Raw genomic sequence first — 23953 nt, forward strand, 5'->3', positions numbered from 1 at the left:
GTTTCAAGTCTTCTTCATTACAGCATGCTGTTCATTTTGTAAACTATGGTCCCAATTATTTTAAAATAGACGATAAAGCAGGGGAAGCTTTAGGATCTGTCAATCAGGACAGAGGCTTAGCGATGCTAACCATGCTAACACTGTGGACATTAAAATAGACCTCAACTTGTTTTGGGGTGTTGTCCATGTTTTCATCTTAACCTTTGACTCTCTCGCTGTGTGTTTTCACTTCTTCAAAGTAAACTGGAACATTGGTCCCCTAAAAATATCTTCTTCAGCTTGCTGCTAACCTAGCTAGCTACAGCTAGCATTAGCTGGTAAATTAAGGGAAGGTTTGCAGATTTATTTTCTTTCTGTACGGCAACTTTCCCTCTTTAGCGTTTGGCTTGGCGCTGCCCCATTGCAACCATAAACAACACTGGCTTGGCCGTCAAAAATCGCTGCATCTGGTTGCAAAAAAAAAAAAGATGGCTGCACCCGTATCGGCAAACTCAAGGCTTCAAAGCGGCAGTCCACAAACCAATGGGTGACGTCACTCCTGCTACGTGCAGTATTTTTTACAGTCTATGATATAAACACATGAAAGGTCAGAAAAGAGGAGGTACCTCGTGGTAAGTCTCGGTATACACAACTCTTCAGAGCAAGTGTGTGCTGGCAGCGTCAAAAGTTCAGTTGGGAATGTGTGAGAGCAGCATACCGAACCGTTTTACATCACACATTACATTTAACAGAACTGTGCACGGTATAAACTGGACTAGTACAACTTTTAATGCAGCCACATTGGGACATCATAACCTTTTGTTACAAATGTGGCTGAAAACACATTCAATGCACAACTAAGAAAACACAAAGAGAAGATCAAGCAAAACGTGAGGTTTTCACGAGATGGCCATGAATCATGTGGACCAAGTTTCACTGATGGTTTACGGACGTCAGAGCGCGGCACCCCGTCACTCTTCACGGGTCACAGAACAGTCAGCGGCTCTTCACGACTCAACGAGTTACACAGATGAAAGCCGTGACTCAGCCAGTGTTTCCCAACGATTACTCAACCATCTTTCCCCTTGAGGCTGAAATATCCCCAATCAAATAAATACCTCCAGCTGAATCATCGGATCAACCCACTGCTGTGAATCACATAGATATTTACACTATAGCACGTACAATCCACTGATCAATACGAGTGAAAAAGAAGTATTTTCTGAAGACAAACGGCTTCTAATAAAGGAATAGGTTCCGACTAGGGCTGCAACTAACAATTCATTTCATTGTCGATTTAATCTGTGGATTATTTTTCTCGATGAACCGATTAGTTGTTTGGTCTTTAAAATGTCAGAAATGTTTCCCCAAAAAGCCCAAGACGACGTCGTCAAATGTCTTGTTTTGTCCACAACTCAAAGATATTCAGTTTACTGTCACAGAGGAGAGAAGAAAAAAATATTCACATTTAAGAAGCTGAAATCAGAGGATTTTTTTCACTTTTGTTTTTTCATAAAAAATGACAAAGCGTTTAATCGATTATCAAAATAGTTGGCGATTAATTTAAATAGTTGGCAACTAATCGATTAAGCTTCGCAGCTCTACTTCTGACATCTTTGCTCTAGTTCTGACATCTTTGTGCTGTAAATAACCTCTCAAATTCCTCTCAAACGTGGAGGAGAGTGGAGTGCTGAGTGTTTTGCATACACAGGAACTCCCCTGCCTGACATCAGTGTGCGTTGGGGGGTACAGCTGTGTGTGTTTTACGTGCCGATTGATTGCCAGGCCAACGCTCCCAGCCGACCTCCCGCCCAGCACGCCGCCGCTCCCAAGGCCGCCGCGGCCGCCACGGCCAGGCTGGCCTTCAGCACGGCGCCGGGGGGTCTGCTGAAGCGGGCGGGGGCCATGCACGCCAACATGGCCACAGTCACGGTCAGGGTGAACACAATGGAGACGGCCGTGTTAATGGCCACTATCTGTCCGAACTTGGCGAAAGGCACAATGACACAGAAGAAGAGGGGGACTGTGGAGATCACCGTGGTGACGGCGCTGGACACTATGGCAACGCCCACATGGTTCACCGCCTCCAGGGTCCGCCTCTGCCTCTCGGCCCGAGGCTCCTGCAAACAAAACACAGATTAACACTGTAGGAGCAGAGGCTGTTTTGTCATTTATTAGGGCTGCTGCTAACGATCATTTTCATTGCCGATTAATCGATTAGTTGTTTGGTCGATAAAATGTCAGGAAATGGTGAAAAATGTGGATCAGTGTTTCCTGAAAGCCCAAGATGAATATATTCAGTTTCCTGTCACAGAGGAGAGAAGAAACTAGAACATATTCACATTTAACAAGCTGAGATCAGAGAATTTTGTACAAAATCTCAAAGCGACTAATCGTTTATCAAAATAGTTGGCGATTCATTCAATAGTTGACAACTAATTGATTAATCTGTGCAGCTCTAATTTTTTTTCATGAGCCTTCAGGGCGCTTCTCGCCTTAATAAAATCCAAAAATCTTAGTCATTAGCTTGTTTAAGCATGTGTGCAAACAGGAAACAAGCTGTGGGAGTTCTAATGGCTCATAATTGTTCAAAGAAATTCACACTCCCGTACCAAGTTAGGAGCAGGCGTAGAGGGCGCGGTCTCCCCAGCCAGCAGGTATCCCTCCACCAGGTGCAGACAGTAATCCACAGAAGATCCCACGAGTATAGACAGAGAAATGGCCTCCACTGCTCCCATCTCCCAGCCCAGCCAATACATGACCGCCACCACCAGGCAGATCACGCCTGTAGGAGGCCAAAAACTCACAATTCAATCATTTCAATTTCATTTGTACGAGGTACAATTCCAGTGACATGTAATCCCATCAGCTCCTTCAACTTGTTCATGATTCATCATAAAGCAGAATGTGGCCATCAGATCGGCACGCAGAAAAAGAGAAACACATTTTGTCTGGCATTGCCAGCTTTATCTCCACAGCGTTGTGGAGTAAAGTCTGGCTACACCACAGATGCATTCTGGGATCGAAGAAAAAAAAAAAAACGCTATTTAAATTAGCTGGATAGATTTTTTAAGATAATTTTTTTGGGGCTTTTTCCCTTTATTATGAAGTGGTGACAGTGGATAGACTGGAAAGGGGGAGAGAGATAGGGGGATGACACGCAGCAAAGGGCAGCAGGTCAGATTCGAACCCGCGCCGCTGCAAAGGACTCAGCCAGCTGGATACATGGTTAAACCTCATTAGGTCTTACCAGTGTATTTCTGTGTGTACTTCGTCCACAGCAATCCCACCAATCGGTCCTAAAACGTCCCAGTTAGAGAGGAAATGCCCTAAACCTATTCTTTGTAAATCTTTACAATCATTCCCCGAAAGAACCAAGCAGGCCTGCCTTGTTCCACCATCTAAATTTCATTTTCAGCGTTTAGCTCGCAAGCTCGAAGGTTGTTGTTGATTCCCTTAGCGAAGGGATTTAGAGAACGGTGACACACAGAGAGCGGACATCCGGTCAGGTTTATCCTGGAAATGTACTTTTGCTGATCCAGACTACCACACATTACACACATGATCCCAACCCAGGCTTGAATATTCCATTTTAAAATCCATTTCTGAGTAACTAATCTCTTACCTAGGATGGTTATGAGCACTGGGAGCAGCAGCATAGGATGTGCAGTAAACACGGACACAGCTGCCACGCAGATGGCCAGAGACAGCAGCAGGCTCCACAGGGCACTCTCCACACCTACAAACACACCGCAGAGCTCAACAGTGACTGCGTTCCAAATCGCATACTTTTAGGACGTACTGCAGCTGCTCTTCAAAGTATGCACTGTTGCACGCAGTATGCATACAATCTGCACATACCACGTCTTCATTAATTAATTCACTAATTCTGAGGATTATGGGTCAGAATAGCCAGAAAAGCATGCTGTCTTGCATACTGTTAGTGAAGTCTGACAGTGAGGCAGTTGGACATCCTGTCCTGTGTCATTTCCCCTTAGTCTCCCTGTCTGGACCGGCAAATCAATGGAGAAGAGTTCTATTACCGAAGAAATAGATCGTGGTGATGGCGCAGTGGATATGATACATGCCTTTGGTGTGGCAGATCTGGGTTCGATTCCCACTGCGATACATCAACCAGTGTGTCCCTGAGCAAGACACTTAACCCCTAGTTGGTCCAGAGGCGTGACCTCTGAAATATGTAGTCGCTTTGGATAAAAGCGTCAGCTAAATGACATGTAATTTAATGTAAAATACTTAACTTAAACTTAAAAATAGAAACATCAGACAATTTGTGGCTCTCTTTAGGTGGCCGGATTTGAAAATAAGTCATCCTCAACATGTGTTGTGTTTAAAGAAAGTTGGAGAACAATTTGATACCAAACAGGATGTATGCTCTACAGGATGTTTTTTTTCCCTTCCTACTATCAGGTTTCTTCCAGATGATGTACAGATTTTTAGGCATTCTATTATCTCAGTTGGCCTAAAAAAAAAACAGTGCAAATAGCTGCTGTAAATGGGGAGGGGGAGGCATGCCCCCGGACCCCCCTAAGTTTGGGGCGGCACTACAATGTCTACAACGTCTGGCTCTGCCCCTGATCCTGGTATTTTTGGCATCCTGCATTTGACATAATATGTACTGGGACATACTTAATCTTTTTCTGGAACACAAGATAGTATGTTAGTATGAGTATTACTGCGAGGTTTGTCAGATTAATCCCTCTTCAGTTTGCAGAAAACGTCTCTGACACGCAGCTCCACTTCACGCTCACCTATGATTTCCATGAATATCTGCTTCCAGTGCTCGCAGGTCTGGAAACCCCGTTGCAGAGCTGAGGACTGCGGGAGGGAGGCCAGCTGCTCCTGGATGAAGTTCTCCCACTGGAGGAAGTCGGAGTAGGTCTGAAAGGAGGATTTGCCCTTGTATGTGGTCTGGGGAGAGAAGAGAGGTAGAGCGTCAGGCAAAGTGAACTGGAAAGGTGCCGCTCTGTGATGCGCGAAGATGAAAAGCTGGAAGATGAAGGGACTTACAGACTCAAAGGCCATGGACAGCCAGCAGACTTTGCCTCCGTGTATTCCCACCGCTCCGTGGGAGAGCTGCCCCGGCAGCAGGTTGGGCTCGGGGAGAGAGTGGCACTCCGGATGGAGCAGAGGCACAATAGAAGACAGTTTGTTACCTGAAGAACGGAAGAGATCAGAGAGCTGCTTGGAATTTACAGTATATTAGCAATAAAAAGGTAGTGCTCTTTGGCATGAACAAATCCAATAGACATCAAAGAAGAAGCCAGGGCACTCATCTTTTACAAAAAATATATATAAAATGCCTTTAATGCATAATAAGATAAAAACATTATTATCTTATTCTATTCAGAATGTGCCAGATGCATTTAAGGCCTTTTATATATTTTTTCCCCGTAAAAGACGAGTGCCTTGGCTTCTTCTTTGATGTCTATACAGTTTACCTGCAAAGAACAGAAGAAAGGACAGAACCTTTTACACCCTTTTACACTCACTCTCTATTAATAATTCATATAATAATCATAATAGACTTTATCTATTATAGCCCCTTTCATGCAGAAAGCATAGCTCAAAGTGCTATTTCACAGTTTTGGTGCATAGTTACAAACCGTTTTTTTCACCCAGTTGTTCAGCACTTTATCTAACAGTTTTGTGCTATAATGTTTGTAAAAAATAAGGTTTTAGGGCTGCAACTACTGATTATTTTCAATATCGTATCAGTCCTCCATTGACTGATGTATTTGTTTTATAAAATGTCAGAAATGAAGTGAAAAATGTACAATTTCCCAAACCCCAAGTTAACATCTTCAGATGTTTGGATTTTTATGATTCCGTCCAAGCAACAATCTAAAACCCCAAAATATCCAATTTGCTATTAAAGAGGAAAAAGGAAACCAGCAGATATTCCCATTTAAGAAGGTGCAAAAAAATCAATCAATCAATCGATTGATCTATAATGTTATAATATTATTGTTTCACGATGTTTCATGGTAAAATCTGAATTGAGCTGGGGGGGTTACCTGAAGGCAAACACTGCGCTCCTCCTGGCTTCACAAGTTGTGTGTTTGCACTAATAGCTTTGCAGATTTTGCAGAGATGGCCCATTTCCTGGAAAACATCAAAGTCTGGGTCCAATATAATGCTGCCCTTTGGAGAGAATTAAACACAACGTCAGCCACACGATGAGAACATCATTCAGACATCTGGCTCTGCTTTATTTCTGGTGATGATTAAGATACACTGACACAGGTGTGGCCCTCACCATATCTCCGATAACGTGGTTGTCCCTGTTTCCAGTTCGGTTGACGCCCAAGATGCCAAAGACGACAAAAACCATCGCCCCGGTGTCCACCAGAGGACGCACCGCCGGCTGGCCACACGCCCCGCCACCGCATGGGTTGAAGCCAAACGTTTTGGATGCTTTTGTTTGGGCAGCAGAAGAGGGATCTTTGAAAGAAAAAAAAGAACCACAGGAAAATCTCTCAGCGGGCCATTTTTTTATACAGTGTCAAAATATGCGTATAAGTCTGTGGTGTGGAAAAAATCCTCCAGAGGTGTTTTAGACGGTGCCACTTTGAGAAGCTAGTATATTTCAAAGAAGTGTTATTTTCTCTGTTTTGCAGACTCAAAGTGAGAATGAATAACATAAAAAAACAGCAACATTTCAGCATGTGTGATGTGACACATCAGGGTCGGCCAGTGGCATAGGCAGTATAGGCAAATGCTGGGGGGTGGGGGCAGTCCAAATGAGTAAAGGGAAGTTAAAGATAACAAGAAAAAATGCCAACAATGTCATTAGAAAATAAAAAGTCAGAACAAACATAAATTTCGAAAACAAAGGACAAAAAAAAAAAAAAAAAAAAAAGCGGACAGTCCAAATGAGTAAAGGGAAGTTAAAGATAACAAGAAAAAAACACCGTTAGAAAAAATGTCGTTAGAAACGTTGAAAAAAAAGACCAAAAAAACAAACAACAAAAATATATTTTTTTCGAAAACAAAGGACAAAAACGTTGAAAAAAGCATTGAAAACCCCCTGATAAAAACGCCCCAAATAAAGCACCAAAATCTATGCAGTGAGAAAAAAACTTTTCATTAGGGCTAACAAACTGTCTTTATGTTAATGACGCTTTGCGATGCTCGCTCACCACTGGGAAGAGGGGTATAAAAGGTTCCCTGCGTGGGTCCATCGGGCCCAGAACTGATGCCACAGCCAGGCGGGTCGACGCACACGCGGCTGGGATGAGGTCTCAGGCGGCGCTGGGCGAAGCGAAGTCTCCTGAAAAGGTTAAAGCAGAGCTGAAATGACCGACTGTCCACTAGAACGACATGACAGAAATGACTTTTGATTCTTTTCATCCGTTTTTTTCACCTGCTGTGCTGCTGCAGAGACGACGCTACATAAAAGGAAAACTCTGGCGCCCAGCCATGGCGGGGTTCACACGAGGTGGATGTGATCATCCAGCTGGGGTACGGGTGGTACACATGGGAAACACACACTGTCATTCTGCTGGTGTAATTGCTGCGGGGCTGATTATAAGCCTATTCAGATAAAACAAGATTAGTTATAAGCCGCTTTCGTGGCACATATGGCAGTTGGGGGAGACATAACGTTACAGCTAATTATATTGCTGTTATTGCTCTCTAACCTGAAATGACGACACCTCTTCGTGCTCTGTGCTGCACAGTTTCCACGGGGACGGAGTGCTGGCGTTGAGGGAGAAACGGTAAAGGGTTGTAGACGCTCCGAGGTCCAACTTTGATATGTACACCGTCATTAAAGACTCTGAAAAAACAGCACAAAGTACAATATTTAAAAATGGGGAAGGTATTAAGTGAGAGAGGAAGTGATTTGTATGTGCTGAATGTTTTACCTGTTTGGTTGGTGCTTGAATTTTGTTTGACAGCGCTCCGTGGGGCAGATGAAGTCGTTTTGCTCGGGCTCTGCTGATGTGTGGAGAACTTAAACGCTGAGGAGGAAGCGTGTGTGTACAAGGGATGGGGCTTTTCCATGAACACACCTGCAGCAGAACACAACATGCCATTTAGATATTTGTTTTGGATCTGTGAAGTTAACTGGGTGAGTGTCAGTGCGTTCACATTAGGGATGTAACGGTATGAAAATGGTTATAGTGACTAAAAGTATCGCGGTTTTCGGTATTATCGCGGTATTTTTAAAAGTGTGTTCAATATGTTCAGAAAGCACTGATCAGGCCTACACAAGCTGAAATAGTTTCAAAAGGTGTAACAGTGTTTATTATATAAAAAAAATATAGGCAAAACCTTATCAAAAGTGCAACTTTTAACATCAAAGGAACAAGGGTTCAGCACGTATTGCCGCCTTTAGCAGCAACTTCTTTTCCTGCACGTTCTGCAGACAGGATAACTGTCTTCAATCAACTGTCCTTCGGGCATTTTTATAATAACCAAAATATGCCCACGCTTCAGACTTCGTCCTCTTATGGCGTTTTTCCATCACATGGTACCTGCTCGACTCTACGCGCCTTTTTTGGTTTTCCATTATGAAAAAAAGTCCCTGGTACCTGCTAACAGGTACTTTTTTTTAGTATCACCTCCGTCCAGGTTCCAAGCGAGCTGAGGCGATACCAAAAGGTGAAGTGAAAACCTGCAGACTGCCGATTGGTCGGAGAGAATCGTCACTAATCACTGCGTCATCATTGAACATCCTGAACACACCGGCTGTTTTTAAATAGTTTAGCCAGCGGTGTTTGTTTTTTTGCTGCCTCCAGCTTCTTTTGAAACTAAATTTGTTTTCTGGCAAACAGCCACTTACCGAGAGTCAAAAACAACACACCTTCGACGTTCTGTTTGTGTGTGTGTCGCGTTAGGTCACGTCAGTTTCCTGCGGCGTCGCTATGACGACCAGCCACGCTTGCCTCACGCATGAGGCGGTACTAATGGCGCGTTCATGCCACCTCGGAAAATAACAGGAACCGCCCCGTGGTTATGTTGTTTTTCCGACTGCCAGCGTTCACATAGTAGGGATGCGTGTTCTTCTTCTTCTTCTGTTGTATTGGCGTTTGCCGTAACAACTTTTTGCATGACTGCCACCAACGGTTGGCCGTAGCCTAGAGCATCAGGTGGGTGAAAACATGGAGGCCACAATAACAAAAGATTTTCTGCTGTTTTCTTATGCGAGCCTCCAAACAGCACATCGCCAGGTGTTTGTTTGTGTTATCTGCAGGACAACCAACGGGAAAAGACACGGATAAGCTGTTTTTTTTTTTTTTTTATACATAGGCCTATTTATGAATCATTTGAAACATGTTATGTCTGTGCATGTTTCTTGGCAGAGGCATTTGTCCACATTAAACAGTTTATTGTCATTGAAATATGTTCAGTGAACCAAAGTCGCCTCCATCAAACAGTCCGTTGTCAACAACGCGTCACCAACTGGGGAAACTCGGTTATCAAAATCCAGCCCGAGTTTCCCACCTCTAATTCCCACAGGAAGTGACGTGAATGATGACGTTTTGAAAAAAAAAAAAAATGTTTTTCCAATGTCCATGAACGCACGGTAAATCTGCAATGGAAAATGGAGGACGAGGCACCGCGGCTGAGTCAAGTCGAGTAGAGTAGAGCAGGTACCATGTAATGGAAAAACGCCATCACAGGGCTGATTAATGTCCTGAGCGCTGTCATCTCCTCCTTTCCGCCAACTGATGATTCCAACTTCAAGAAACGCACGTTGTACGCTATGCAGTGCGCCTGCGTGGCAACTTCAGGAGACTCGGATGAAGCTGGGAAGGATTAAACACACGGTTCCCACACCGTGGTTATCCACCGCGATAATAACATTATTTTAAATGAAAACGGTAATTCTTATCGTCAACATTTTTATCGTGGTCTACCGTTAACACCGGTAATGGTTACATCCCTAGTTCACACGCAGTTTGAAAACCTGATTATATTCAGTCTCACCTGAACACATGGGGCAGGAGATGCCCTGACTGCTGAGGTTGCTCCGCAGAGCCAGCAGCGTTTGAAGGTTCGTGTCCCGGCGGAAAAGGAGGGGGGCGTGAGTGGCCGGCCTCAGGAGACAGCAGCAGCCGGCAGATAAGACCAGAACCAGGAGGAAGACGCCTGCGCCGACAGGAAGAAAGTGATGAATGATGGCAGAAAGGAGGGTCTGATGGAGCAGATAGAGCAGCTGAGAGACGCATCAGGAGCAAGGATCAATTACAGCCCCTCCTTAGAAGAGGGAAGATAAATACTTCATGAAAGGCACTTGGTCTTCCTCTGACAGACTAAATCCTCTTAGGTCACACCGAGACGAGCTGGAGGTTACTCTCACGTCTAAATCATGGATCAAGATCTTGTCTGATAATATCTGTGAGAACCAAACTAAAGAAATGACAAAGTATCTTCAGTATAAATTGCTGTGTCAAACTGTGTGAGTTCGTGGGCTGGGTTGGCTCAGTTGGGAGAGCAGGTGCACATATACAGTACAGGCCAAAAGTTTCCTTTTTATTTTCATGACTATTTACATTGTAGATTCTCACTGAAGGCATCACAACTATGAATGAACACATATGGAATTATGTACTTAACAAAAAAGTGTGATAATAACTGAAAACATGTCTTATATTTTAGATTCTTCAAAGTAGCCACCCTTTGCTTTTTTATTAATAAGGGGAATAATTCCACTAATTAACCCTGACAAAGCACACCTGTGAAGTGCAAACCATTTCAGGTGACTACCTCATGAAGCTCATTGAGAGAACACCAAGGGTTTGCAGAGTTATCAAAAAAAGCAAAGGGTGGCTACTTTAAGGAATCTAAAATATAAGACCTGTTTTTTGTTAAGTACATAATTCCATATGTGTTCATTCATAGTTGTGATGCCTTCAGTGAGAATCTACAATGTTAATAGTCATGAAAATAAAGAAACACACTGAATGAGAAGGTGTGTCCAAACTTTTGGCCTGTACTGTACATAGAGGTGTATGCCTCGACGCAGAGGTCCAGGATTCGAGTCCGACCTGTAACGATTTCCTGTATGTCTTCCCCCTCTCTCTCCCCTTTCTCACCTAACTGTCCTGTTCATTAAAAAGGCAGAAATGCCCCAAAAATTATCTTAAAAAAACTGTGTAAGTTCAGTCACACTTCATCTGAAGGTGTGCATAAGACAGACATGACACCGGTCATAAACATGAAGGAGTCTTTATGAATGTTCATGACTGTTGTCATTAGGGTTCATTTGGTAAATTATGATACGCAAGATGAGATGAACACGAGATGTTTGTGTTATGAAAAACTTGACATTAGGCGTGTCATAAATATGTGATAGCAGACTTAACTTAAAGAGACTATTGAGCTTTATCTGTTAACTTTACATTAAACTGTAATAAGTGGTTGGTTTTGACGTTGGCTGTCATGAGACCATTATAATTGTGTCATCATGAATAATTCCCTTGAGTGAAAGAAGTTGGACTTGTCATAAAGATGTCATAAAGTTTGATTTCACTATCAAATGCTTTTATAACAGTGTCCTGAATATAGGGGCCGCAACTAATGATTAGTTTAATTGTCGATTTAGCAATAAGTTGTTAGGTTTATAAAATGGTGAAAAATGTGGATCAGTATTTCCCAAAGCCCAAGATGACTTCCTCAGATGTCTTGTTTTTTTTCCACACCTTAAAGATATTTAGTTTACTGTCACAGAGGAGAAAAGAAACTAGAACATGTTCACATTTAACAAGCTGGAATCAGAGAACTTTTAAAAAACCAACTCAAAACGATTAATCTGCAATTCATTTAATAGTTGACAGCTCTACATGAATAATTCCCTTGACCTCAACCAAAGTGGAACTTGTATTTAAGATGTCATAACTGTTATAAGTCCAGTTTCTCGACAGTGAATGCAGCAGTACTGAGGAGATTTACTGAGTTTGTCTTGCTTAATGTCAAGTTGTCATAACACAAACATCTCAAACAATGTCACCTTTTCAATAAAAGTGTCCTAAATTTACCGAATGACACTTATGACACAAGTTCATTATGGAAACAGTCATAAACATTTATAAAGACTCCTTCCTTTTCATGACCGGTGCCATGTCATAGTTATGACAGTGTCGTGTCAGTCTTATGCACACTAGGGGTGGGAATCACCAGAGGCCTCATGATACGATATCATCACAATACTTATGTCACGATACGATATTATTGCTATTTTAAATGTATCACCTTTTTTCCAACTTCAAATGCTTTCCAATTTCAAATGAAGTCCCCAAAGGACAATTTTGTCAACATCTGTTTTATCTAAAAATATACATTTCTCTGTCTGTTCATCTCACTTCCATTTTATTGATGCAAAATGGGAATGTCAAGCAGACAGACTGACCAACACATATATCATAAAAGATCGATACTTGACGTCTGTGTATCGATATAGTATTGCCACGAAAAATATCGCGATACTATGCTGTATCGATTTTTTTCCCCCACCCCTAGTGCACACCCCTTCAAATAAAGTGTTACCTTGAGTGATCAGCGTTTTACATCAAATCTCACCTAGAACAGCTTTTCGTCGCTCCACAGCTGGCTCTGCCACTAAATGCTTCAGGCCCCACCGGAGATTTGTGCTCACCACACCCACGTGCTGCTGCCCTGAAGGGGACCGAGGTGTCTCCACCGACAGGGAAAGAATGGCCGCGTCGCCGTCCGTGTCACCCGCGCCTAGCCGAGACAAAGACAGCGGGCTCAGTGGTGCCTGGACAGCAGCGTTTTACAACCCGAGAGACTCATTCCCTTCTCGAATAATCTCACCTGGCTCCATCTCCACTGACAGAAGCGCCACATCATCGTCATCGTCTGACAACGGGCTGTGGCTCGCTGACAGGCCCGACAACAGCTTCCAGCTTCAGAGGGAGGACGCAGTTTTAGCGAGATAGACAGCTGAAGGGGATTACACCGCGCCGGTGGTGTTGTCGCGCGGCATGCACAAATAAAATCTCACACAAAAGCGAGGAGACAATGCCTCACCAATTCAACCAGGCGTGTTCCTGAGGCGCCACACACTCGGTCCAGATACACAGGGCGGCAGGCATCAGGGCGGACACCCAAAACCAGCAGCAGCTGACAATGAGGGCCATGAATAGGCCAAAGTCATGCACGGCTGGGATCTAAGTGTCAGTTAAACGAAGCACAGTGTAAAAGACCTTGAAACATTCAATTTTTGCTTATCATGTGGAAAAAAAAGGCCTTCTGCTGAGAGAGGCACTTCTATTCATCCATAGCAGGGGAGTCATTTATAGTCCCTGTACAGATTCTATTAACGACAGGATTTCTCCTCTATGATTACCTGAGAGAAGGTGTTAGCAGCGTAGGCAGCTGCAGTAGTGAAGGAGGTGAGGAAAGTAGCTCGGCCGGCTGTTTTAATTGTGTAGATCATTCGCTGCTGCGGCTGACGTAGATGAGAAGCCTGTCGGAAGGTGCTGATGAACACAAATACATCATCCACACCTGAGCAACAGGGAGAGAACAAAAGATTATTATTACATATTATTCTAAATGTACTGTAAAAGGATTATTTCAATCGTAAAAGGATAACTTCAGTATTTTTTAACCTGGACCATGACCATGTTTTTGTCTCTGAGTGACTAATGGGAACAACTTTTTTTTTTTTTTTTTTAATTAGACCAGTATCGAGCAAGGTGACTGCTGTTGGCAGCGGAGAAACAAGCTGCTTGTGTAACATTAATGGGCAGTTGCACACCTTCAATTTCTGTCCACTAAAAGTTCTGTTTTTGTCGCTGACAGACTCAGATTATTATTCTAAGTGTCTGACAACATTATGGAAAGGATCCCTACAGAGATAGACCTTCTTGTTAAAGAGTAAGATCCTTTTTGTTTAACATCAAACAGCCCCGAAATCACCATCGCCAAACTCCATTTAAATAAAAAAATAATTTTAGCGTGTTTATATCTGGCATATTTTCACATGTAAATGGGTGAATTAAGGGTTTATTTCAACCAAACCAGAGTGGTGATTGTTGGAACAGTGGAAAGACGAACCAAGACGGCTTTTGATCGTTTTATTTAGTTTCTGTCGTCTTTGAATAAAGTGTGTTTTACGATGGTAAAAGTCCTGATTATTTACATGGAGTCTGGTGGAGTTTGGTGATGATGATTTTGGGGCTGTTTCATGTTAAACAAAAAGGATTTTACTCTTTAATAAAAAGGTCTATCTCTGTAGGGATCCTTTCCATAATGTTGTCAGACACTTAGAATAATAATCTGAGCCTGTCAGAGGTAAAAACAGCACTTTTAGTGGAGGAAATTGAAGGTGTGCAATTGCCCGTTAACGTTAAATTGCAGCTTGTTTCAACGGTCTTGCTTAATATTGGACCAATTTCAGAGATTGTTGTTCCCATTAGTCACTTGGACACAAAAACACCAGCAAATAGGGTCCAGGTTGAAAAATACAGACGTTACCCTTTAAAGGAATAGTTTGACATTTGGGCAAAAATACACTTCACTTTCCTGCTGAGAGTTAGAGGAGCTCTAGATCTATAGATGCCACTCTGATGTCCGAGAGTGGTGTCAATCATCTCATCTAACTCTCAGCAAGGATACAAATAAGCATATTTCCCTGCTTATGTAAAACTATTCCTATAATGGACAAATTGGTGTATTTTTTTTTCCGTACCAATTCCAATAATAACAAAGGCTGCAACTCCATTGAGAATGCCCAGGTACCTGACGCCAAAGACAACATGGTACAAGAACAGAGCCATCAGGCAGCTCAGTCCGATGCTAGCGAGTCCGAAGAGAGTCAGAAACACTACAGAGAGACAAGAAAACAACACGGAGCTTGTAAACATTCATATGCTACCAAATAACGTCACACCCGAGGTGAATGCGTTCCATTTACAAGTCGGATTTTTCATTGTGGGGTTTAGCTTTAGCCAAGTTAGCAATACCAGTTGATAACAACGCATTACAGTTTTTGCATACAAACAGCGTAGCAACATGTCCACAGATAGAAGATGGACAGGAATGTGTTTACGACTGATTTAGTGAGACACAAATAACACAGAAGCGCTAATAAGTGTATGTTACTACAGCTTTTATAACTGCTGATGCACGGGGCAGCCATGTTGGATTTTGACCTCGGGAAATCTGACTTCAGAGTACAAATGGAACGCACTATTACCATTGAGATGTGTACACAATACTGTAGGGCTGCACGATATGAGGAAAATACGCGATAACATTGTTGAGTATCGCGATAACAATATTACTTGCGATAAACAAACAGATATTAACTTGTACTCAGCTCTGCTGCTTTCAGTATTCTGCTTAAATACAACACATTGCTTGTTGAATTTGAACCAAATGAAAGGAATGAAAGTGCAGTGTTTTACTAATATTTTCTTTCTAAAGAAACTAAAACCAAAAAAATCTCTGAGTGTCTTTCGCAATACGTCACAGCCTTTCGCCATGTGTGTATTGCGCCAATCGATATTGCGATGACGATTAAAAAAAACGATATATTGTGCAGCCCTAGGACAGAGCAATGCGAGTTGAAGAAAGAGCAGTTTATACTGTACCAGAAAAGGAGGTCAGGACATAGACGAGCAGAGTAATGCAGGCTCCACTGATGACAGCCAGCATCATGTCGTTGTGGAAGGTGTGTCTCACCTCATCATCAAATAGCTCTGTTCCCCCGTACAGCACCTTCACCTGGCTGGGACAAGGACAGCAGCATCATGTCAAACTCCAACTGTTTGCAACAGTGTGTGGGACTGGGACAATATGTTTTTGTCCCGATGCGATTCTTTCTCACGATGCATGGGCGCCGATTGGATTAGTATTGCGATTTTCATTTATTGCGATTCTAGAAGTATTGCGATGTTCTTTTCCTTCTTTAACCCTTGTGTTGTCTTCCCCGTCGACCATGCACCTTTTTGTTTTTCTGCGTCAAAATGTAAAAACATTTTTGTCCGTCTCTTGACATTTTTGTCACTTTTTTAGAAGTTTCTGTCAATATTTTTCTGTGTATTTTTGATGTTTTTTTAAGCTGTTCCCGTGTTTTTGTCACTTTTCCTGGCGTTTTTGAAGATTTTCCCAACATTTTTGTCACTTTTTTGAAATTTTTTTCCTATGTTTTTCAACGTTCTATTATCAATTTCTCTTTACATGCTATACAATTGAATGAAACACCAAAATTCAATGAAAGTAGTGAACTGATCTTTTATTTAACTTAAGCGTTGTATGGAACCATCCACGTTATTTTGTTTTAAAATTTGGTTGAAAGAAACCCAAATTTCTGATATAGAAACTTCTTGAAATGGGTCAGATTTGACCCAAGGACAACAGGAGTGTTAACAAAAACAGAAGTTCAACAATACACTAGGGACAATATATCATGAGACATTTCTAAAAACTAATAGTTTTTCAAGAAGAATGCACATGTCAGTCAGTCTGACATTTATTTTCATTTGTAGAGAGCAGAACAGAACATTTTCTGCTTCGCTCTGTTTTGCTGGAAACGGATAAGATGTAGTCGCTGTCGGCGGTACAGTATCAACAGAAAATATTTAGTTTAGTTATTGGTTAAAAAAAGTTATAAAAAATATAGATTCTAGGGAAAAGAATCAATTTTAAAATTACAAACGTGAATTGATTTTTTTCAGACCCCTAATGTGCTTATGTGTAAATAATAGGGTTGGGTTTAAAAAAAATTTCCAATTCAAATAGATTTTTATTTGAATGATCCATGTATGGGATACACATATCCAGACAAAGGGACAAAGGTGATGCCCTCTGGGAAAAATGGAACGCCTATATTATAAGAAGGGGGGATAGCCTGCCTTAATGCCTTGCATATTCCGGTAAAGGAAAACAATTTCTTTTATTTCAATAAGGGCACTACGTGGCTAGCATTCGATCTATATCTTCACATCATATTGTGACCATACTTACTGGTATTCAGTGTATTGCTGCTACCCGTGCTTTGCACAAAAGCTTGAAAAAATATTTCAAGCTTTTATAATATAAAAAAAATATATAATAATAATAATACTGGCTTATCCACCTGGCGCGCTATTGGCAGGTTTAACACGATGACAATAGAGAAGCGTCCAAGCAGCTTCTTGTTTATATTCAACTAGCCGGCCACCGGAGCGCAGCAACCCGTTGATGCCGCTGTTGCTGCTACGTCACCCGGATCGTTGCTCTGATTGGTTGAAGGACTATCCAATTGCGTACAGAGTCATTTGAACTACTGCCCGTTGATCACGCCTCTTGTGCAAATACAGAGCAGACTCCCCAGACTAATGTTCAATCTTAAAAGACTGAGCTTGGTCCGGTGATAGCCAGACTACATCTTTTGTCTAGTGAGTTAACAGCTGATGCCTTCGGAGACGGAGCTACAGTATCTGCCGCTTCCCAGAAAGACTAACTGTTCCCCAAATTGTTCATTCCCTCTGCCATTAAGCTGCTGAATGCCGAGTAGCTGTCTTGAATGCCACTCTATTTGAATGAAACGTTGCAACACTATCAATTTTATTATTTTATCTCGTCCCTTTTTAGCTTACTTTATCATCTTTATTCAGTTCTTTTTTTATACTTGCATATTTATGGATTTCACTCTTTCCCATGTGCCTTTTTGCTCCCTGCTCATTGATGAGTGGCAGTATGAATGTGTGTGTGTGTGTGTGTTTCAGTGGACTGTAGAAAGTGAATTGCCCTTTGGGGATAAATAAAGCTATCTGTATCAGAGACGTTTTGGGCACCACATACAGGTAAGCCCTACGGTATGAATGAAACAAAAAAGGCTTTTCTCAGATCTAATGATTGTAATAATATCGGAATGAATGAAACTAAAAGGCTTTTCTTAGATCTAATGATTGTAATAATATTGGTCTAAACCAATGGGAAAATGAGACGCAAAACTACCACAAAGGGACATAAACGGACAACAAAGAGACGCTAAATGACCACAGAGACCCAAAACAACCCCAAAAGAAACACAAATGACCGAAAAGAGACGGAACACGACTACAAGGAGACAAAATCCCACAAAGAGACACAAAATGGGGAAATTGGGGTCGTTTTTTTTTTTTTTTTTTAATTGAAAAAACGTTACTTCTTTTTTTTAAGATTTTTTTTGTGCATTTTAGGCCTTTATTTATACAGGACAGCTGAAGACACGAAAAGGGGGAAAGAGAAGGAGAACGACATGCAGCAAAGGGCCGCAGGGCGGAGTCGAGGAGTAAACCTCTGTGTATATACAGGCGCCTGCTCTACCAGGTGAGCTAGCCAGGCGCCTATTTCACGTCACATTTTCTTGAGGTTTAGACGCCTAACCCCCCCGCCAGATACATGCACCTAAGTCATCCAAATTAAAATAATAAACCCTGGAAAGGAAAGATGATGATGGGATGTTTTAGATTTGATTATTGTAACAGTGTCTTTAAAGGTGTCGGTAAAAAAATCCATCTGACAACTGCAGTTGATTCAAAACGCTGCTGCCCGAGTCCTCGCTGGAACACATCACCCTGTTCTCAGAGCTTTGCACTGGCTTCCTACGTATTGATTTCCAAATAATGTTATTTATTTATAGAAGCAGCTTTTAGTTCCCATGCACCACAGATCTGGAATAAACTTCCTGAAGACTTGAGATCTGCCCCGAGCCTTTGTTCTTTTAAATCGAGCCTTAAAAACGTGTCTGTCTGCACTTTTGCTTTTCCTGAGCTCACTGACAGATTGACACTTCTATTTCTAGAATTTCTATTTTTTGACGCTGTCGTTTTTTAAAGTAATTGTTTATTTCTTACACTGCACTGTAACTTTTATTCTTGGATTTCGTCTTATTCTATTTAGCTGTTTCATATTCTCATTAACTAATGTTTTTAGTTGTTTTTGACTGCTCCTTCGTGTTTTATGTAAAGCACTTTGAACTGTCTTGTTGCCATATCTTCTACTGTATGCTTTTAAATCTACTGTTTTTGTTTAATTAGGGCTGTGCAATTAAGCAAATTTGAATTTCGACTCCCAATGATCACAAAAACGATGTAATCAAAAAAAAAAAATCAAGGATTTTTGCACGCAACTATCACAAAAAAACTCCACATTTTTCTGGAAGGACTGCCTTTTAGTAAGTGTGATTCAGTTTTTGTCATGACAACTTAGGGTTAGGGTTAGTGTTACTGTTCATGTGTTCATGACAGTGTCATGTCACTCTTATGTAGATACCTTCAAGTAAAGTGTTACCCTTTGTTTTGTACTTTGTATGTTACAATGTGACTTGCCTCTGTGTCTGAATTGTGCCATATAAATAAACTGCCTTGCCTAATAACATTGCAGGGATTATTTCCTGACCTGGTAGATTGCTTGGTCAGGATGTCTGCATACTGCACCACAAAGTTTTTGAAGCGTGATCTTTGCTCGTGAGCTCGGTCCTGCAGGGAGTAGAAGGAAGGAAGAGGAGCTCCGAAGTGGATCTCGCTGCGTAACAGAGAGGAGGAGAGATGCTCCGGCGACAGACTCTCATCCACGTACCAGTAGAACTGGGGGTGGGTGATGGCCAGACTCAGAGACCCTGGGAATACAGACACAGCAAACCAGCACTGTTAGGGGGACTCTTGATTAAAAATTGATCTTGAATTGATCTTAATTAATCTGTAGATTATTTTCTGGATTAATCGATTAGTTGTTTGTTCTATGAAATATCAGAAAATGGTGAAAATTGTCCATCAGTGTTTCCCATAAGTCCAAGATGACGTCTTCAAGTGTCTTGTTTTGTCCACAACTCAAAGATATTCAGTTTACTGTCACAGAGGAGAGAATAAACTAGAACATATTCACATTTAGGAAGCTGGAATTAGAGAAGTTTTACTTTTTTTTCATTAAAGAATTACTCAAACCAATTTATCAATATGAAAATGGTTGGCGATCTTACTTTGCAGCTGTAAACTATACTTTCAAGACAAATCTTGTATTAATCGCTTAAAAGATATACCTCGCATTCCCTCACATAAGACTCAATTTTGAACTTTTTGTGTAGCTTTTTTATTTATTTATCGAAATAATTGCCGGTTAACTTAATAGTTGACAACTCATCAAATGATCAATTCATCTTTGCAGCTCCATTAGAAAGCTGTTATTTTCTGTATATCTGTATCAGTGTCTCTGTGTCCCAACTGGCAGAGGCAGATGGCCACCCACCTAGAGTCTGGGTCTGTCCGAGGTTTCTGCCTGTAAAAAGGTAGTGTCTCCTCGCCGCTGTCGCACCAAATGCTTGCTCTTTTGGTGGAATTATTTTTCCAACTTTCTTAACTTGTGGACTCACCTTGAATATCGGCCAGATCTGGGCCCATGCCATCATAGTAAATCTTCCCCCCTCTCTCGCTGGGGTACAGGTAGGACAGGAGTGAGCTGGGCGGGGAGCAGTAGGACGGTCCCAGTGGCAGATCCCTCAGCATCTCCAGAGGCTTCCAGCAGAACTGATGGAACTGCGGATGCTGCATGAGCAGGCGCTCCACGTGGTGAATTGTCTGCAGCCGTTCGGGGGTGAAGATGTTGCGATCGCCCTCCCCTTGAGCCACGAACACCAGCTCGATCCTCCACAGAGCCTGGCTCTGCAGGTAGTAATTGGGAGCCAACCTGCGCCTCCTAATGAGCCGTAGAGTTGAATTCCCATCACGTGATCTCTCCGCTTCTTCTTCTTCTTCTTCTGCTGTGTGATACGAGTTCCTGTGCTTCCCCATTTTCTCCTGACCCAATTTAAGCTCCGTCCTTTTATCTCTGCTCGCCGCGGCTGCTCTTTTCTCATCATCTCCTGGGTGTGAGGGGTAGTTTCGAGGAGTGGAGGACCTCACAGCCTCATTATCTGTCCTGTTGGAAACTCCCTGTTTGCTCAGCTTCTCCAGCAGAAGCTCTCTCAGGGCCTCAGACTCGCTGTTATCTAAGTCTCGCCTACGTCTGTCCCAGGACCCCAGCTGAGTCTTCACTGCGATGGTGAGGGCGTCGAAGCGCTCGGCAGAGAAGTGACTGTGAACCTCAAAGGCACTGTAGGAGAGGTCTATGTCCAGAGGGGGGCAGTAGAGCAGCATGTAGGCAAACAGGGCGCATGGGAGTGACACAACTACCCCTAAAAGCACCCCACTGGCCCAGGGCTGTGTGTACACCCACCCCACTGCCCTCCACAGTCCACACATGCCAGCCTCCTCAGAGAAACAGCTCTGTCCTGCTGTGGGTGCTGCTCCATCCTCTCCTTCCTCCTCCTCATCTTCCTCTCCTCCCCAGCTGGGCTGAAACAGCAGCGGATCATCCCCCACATCCATGCTGGCACCTGTCAGGGACAAACAACACCACTTGATGATTGCTCACTTAAAAGGTCCCATACGGTGAAAATGGGTTTTGGATTGGGTTTTGTGTGTGTGTTTTAAACTCAGGGTTGTAAAGTAAAAGCTGTGGAAATGTGAAAGTCGCTTACTACCACCATTCCTCTATCCCCCAAAGAACTACACCACCGGCAAACTCCAGTAAGAATTTGATGAATTTGCTACATAGAAACCGAATAACCAATGGTTGTCGGGTTCCAAAATGAGCATAGCCTTGCCCCCTTTCGAGCCGTTCATTTCAGCCGCGTCATTGCCAGAGCCAAGAGGAGTGTGAGGCGGGAGAGTCATGTCGTTGCTGAAAACTTGACATGAGAAGTGCATTATCAGGGCTCCAGACTAACTTTTTTCGGTAACCTTCGGTGAGTTCCGTAATGGCAGCGGAGAAAGATGCGAGCGAAGCCATTCGGTCCGTTGTGGCAACGCTGCCGAAATATCCAGAAGTTAAAGCCTGAGCAAGAACAATCTTTGCTGAGTTGTGTTGGTGGCCATGATGTTGTGGCCCTCATCCCCACGGGGTTCAGGAACAGTTTGATTTTCCAGCTTGCTCCGTTAGTGATGAAGGAGTTGGCTTAGGCTAACGCTAGCGATGCTAAGCCGACGTCACGACCAAACGTTAGCGATTGGTTACGGCAGATCCAGAGTGGCTCTGGGCAGATCCAATAGTTTTAAACTTCAACAGAGTACCCACCTTCAAGGAGGTTAACACTTGTCAATTAAGAGAGAGGCCAGACTCTCTGGACAGATGAAATTTACCAGAGTCTGGTAGGACCAGACTAATGGACCAGAGACTGGTAGGACCAGAGACTGGTAGGACCAGGCTAATGGACCAGAGACTGGTAGGACCAGAGACTGGTAGGACCAGGCTAATGGACCAGAGACTGGTAGGTCCAGGCTAATGGACCAGAGACTGGACCAGGCTAATGGACCAGAGTCTGGTAGGACCAGGCTAATGGACCAGAGACTGGTAGGACCAGGCTAATGAACCAGAGACTGGTAGGACCAGAGACTGGTAGGACCAGGCTAATGGACCAGAGACTGGTAGGACCAGAGACTGGTAGGACCAGGCTAATGGACCAGAGACTGGTAGGATCAGAGACTGGTAGGACCAGGCTAATGGACCAAAGACTGGTAGGACCAGAGACTGGTAGGACCAGGCTAATGGACCAGAGACTGGTGGGACCAGGCTAATGGACCAGAGTCTGGTAGGACCAGGCTATTTCCCCCACGTTAACAGTTTTTACTGATAAATGCTTTGGTAATAAATACAGAAACTACAATGTGCTGTTTTATTTTAGTCACAGTCTGGAGCCCTAATTATTCCATCCAATAAGTCACTGCACATCCTTTCAAAAGGAAAAAAAAATAAGTTACAGACAAGCGGATGGATTTTCTTTTTGGAGACTTGCCTCGACCTGTGAATTTGTTTTTTGCTAATGGTTAGCTGGCTGTGGCGGCGCTAGCTAACATAAATCCACCCACACACGATCCGCGGTAAGAACGGCTCTGCGCTGGCTGTGCCGTTGTTTTCCTACAGCTACACCCCTTTCCTTCTCTGGCAGGAGCACGAAATAGATGTTTGAACCACCACCAGCTTACACAGGCTTCAGACAAAATGAAGGACGAGGTAACTTCCAAAAGTTGCACTCAGCGAGCAAGGACGTGAGAGTTAAGTGTGTCCCCAGAGCGGCTGTCGACAAAACGGCTTCCATTGGAGCAAATTGAGAAGGGGAGACCTTTTTTTTTTTTTTTTTTCTCAAGGGCTTATAAGAGAAAATGGTTGGCTGAGTCCCGCTTTGAGATGCTGATCACAAGAGCTTGGGGTGAGACAGGCTAAAAGCTGTGACTTAATTCTTTCCCTCAGTCAGCGTATGCAAGCCTTTATCACCCAGACAGAGTCGGCAGGTGGCTTTCTACATATCAACACTACAGCTGTGTCCGCAGCAAATTAAATCACTTCACTTGTCCAATTACTGACAAGAAGAGCAAGTGAGATATGAGACAGAGTTGTGAAATAAGAGGGGGTTTATCTCCTGTGATGGGCAGCCTTTGAATAATAGTGTCAATAGCTGCCACTTTTTTCCCCCCACCGCTCGACACACAAGACACTGCAGTTTGCATTCAAGTGGCAGTGAGCCCGCTAACTGCAGCAATTTATCTTTTCAGAGCAGTGCTTTAAGGTCAGCCAGGTAAGACAGTGAATCTTGATTATGTGTAAAAGATAGCTGCGCTCAGCTCTGCAGATGAAGTGAAAAAAAATCCATCATAAAAAAGGGATCATTTACAAACGATGCTATGTAATCGATATTTGTAAAAAAAAAAAAAAAAAAAATGATTAAGACTCACAGAGTTAGAAAGCAGAGAAGAAAGATTCTTGAGAAACAAGCCCTGGAGCTGAAAAATAAACTGGTAAGACTGGATTTTTGTATGCCCTTACACCTGAATAAACTTAATTTCATGGTAGAGCTAGAGGAGGAAATGTGCTCGTGTCTGCTGGAGAAAATCACCTTGTGTGCGGTCACTGTGTCCCCAAAGTGTCCCGATAACGGAGCAGATCTTGGTTTTGTTTCACGGCCCCGTCATTACCAGCC

The 23953-nt window shown here is 42.9% G+C and overlaps 1 protein-coding gene across 1 annotated transcript; it reads right to left on the reverse strand.

Moving 5' to 3' along the window:
• Positions 1 to 1742: 1742 nt before the first annotated feature.
• Positions 1743 to 23904, reverse strand: disp3 (dispatched RND transporter family member 3). Its single transcript, XM_028579202.1, has 21 exons — positions 23870 to 23904; positions 20312 to 21313; positions 19342 to 19561; positions 15567 to 15703; positions 14663 to 14797; positions 13316 to 13476; positions 12997 to 13136; positions 12781 to 12872; positions 12526 to 12690; positions 9934 to 10095; positions 7866 to 8012; positions 7641 to 7777; positions 7364 to 7533; positions 7140 to 7270; positions 6257 to 6441; positions 6015 to 6141; positions 5008 to 5153; positions 4749 to 4908; positions 3605 to 3718; positions 2592 to 2764; positions 1743 to 2099 (listed from the first exon to the last, which is right to left on the reverse strand). Exons 2-21 carry the CDS (start codon positions 21303 to 21305, stop codon positions 1743 to 1745), a joined length of 4053 nt encoding a protein of 1350 aa, XP_028435003.1. The 5' UTR covers positions 21306 to 21313; positions 23870 to 23904.
• Between the last annotated feature and the right edge of the window lie 49 nt (positions 23905 to 23953).

This window comes from Perca flavescens, chromosome 5 (genome assembly GCF_004354835.1).
Source record: "Perca flavescens isolate YP-PL-M2 chromosome 5, PFLA_1.0, whole genome shotgun sequence".
Classification (NCBI taxonomy): Eukaryota; Metazoa; Chordata; class Actinopteri; order Perciformes; family Percidae; genus Perca; species Perca flavescens.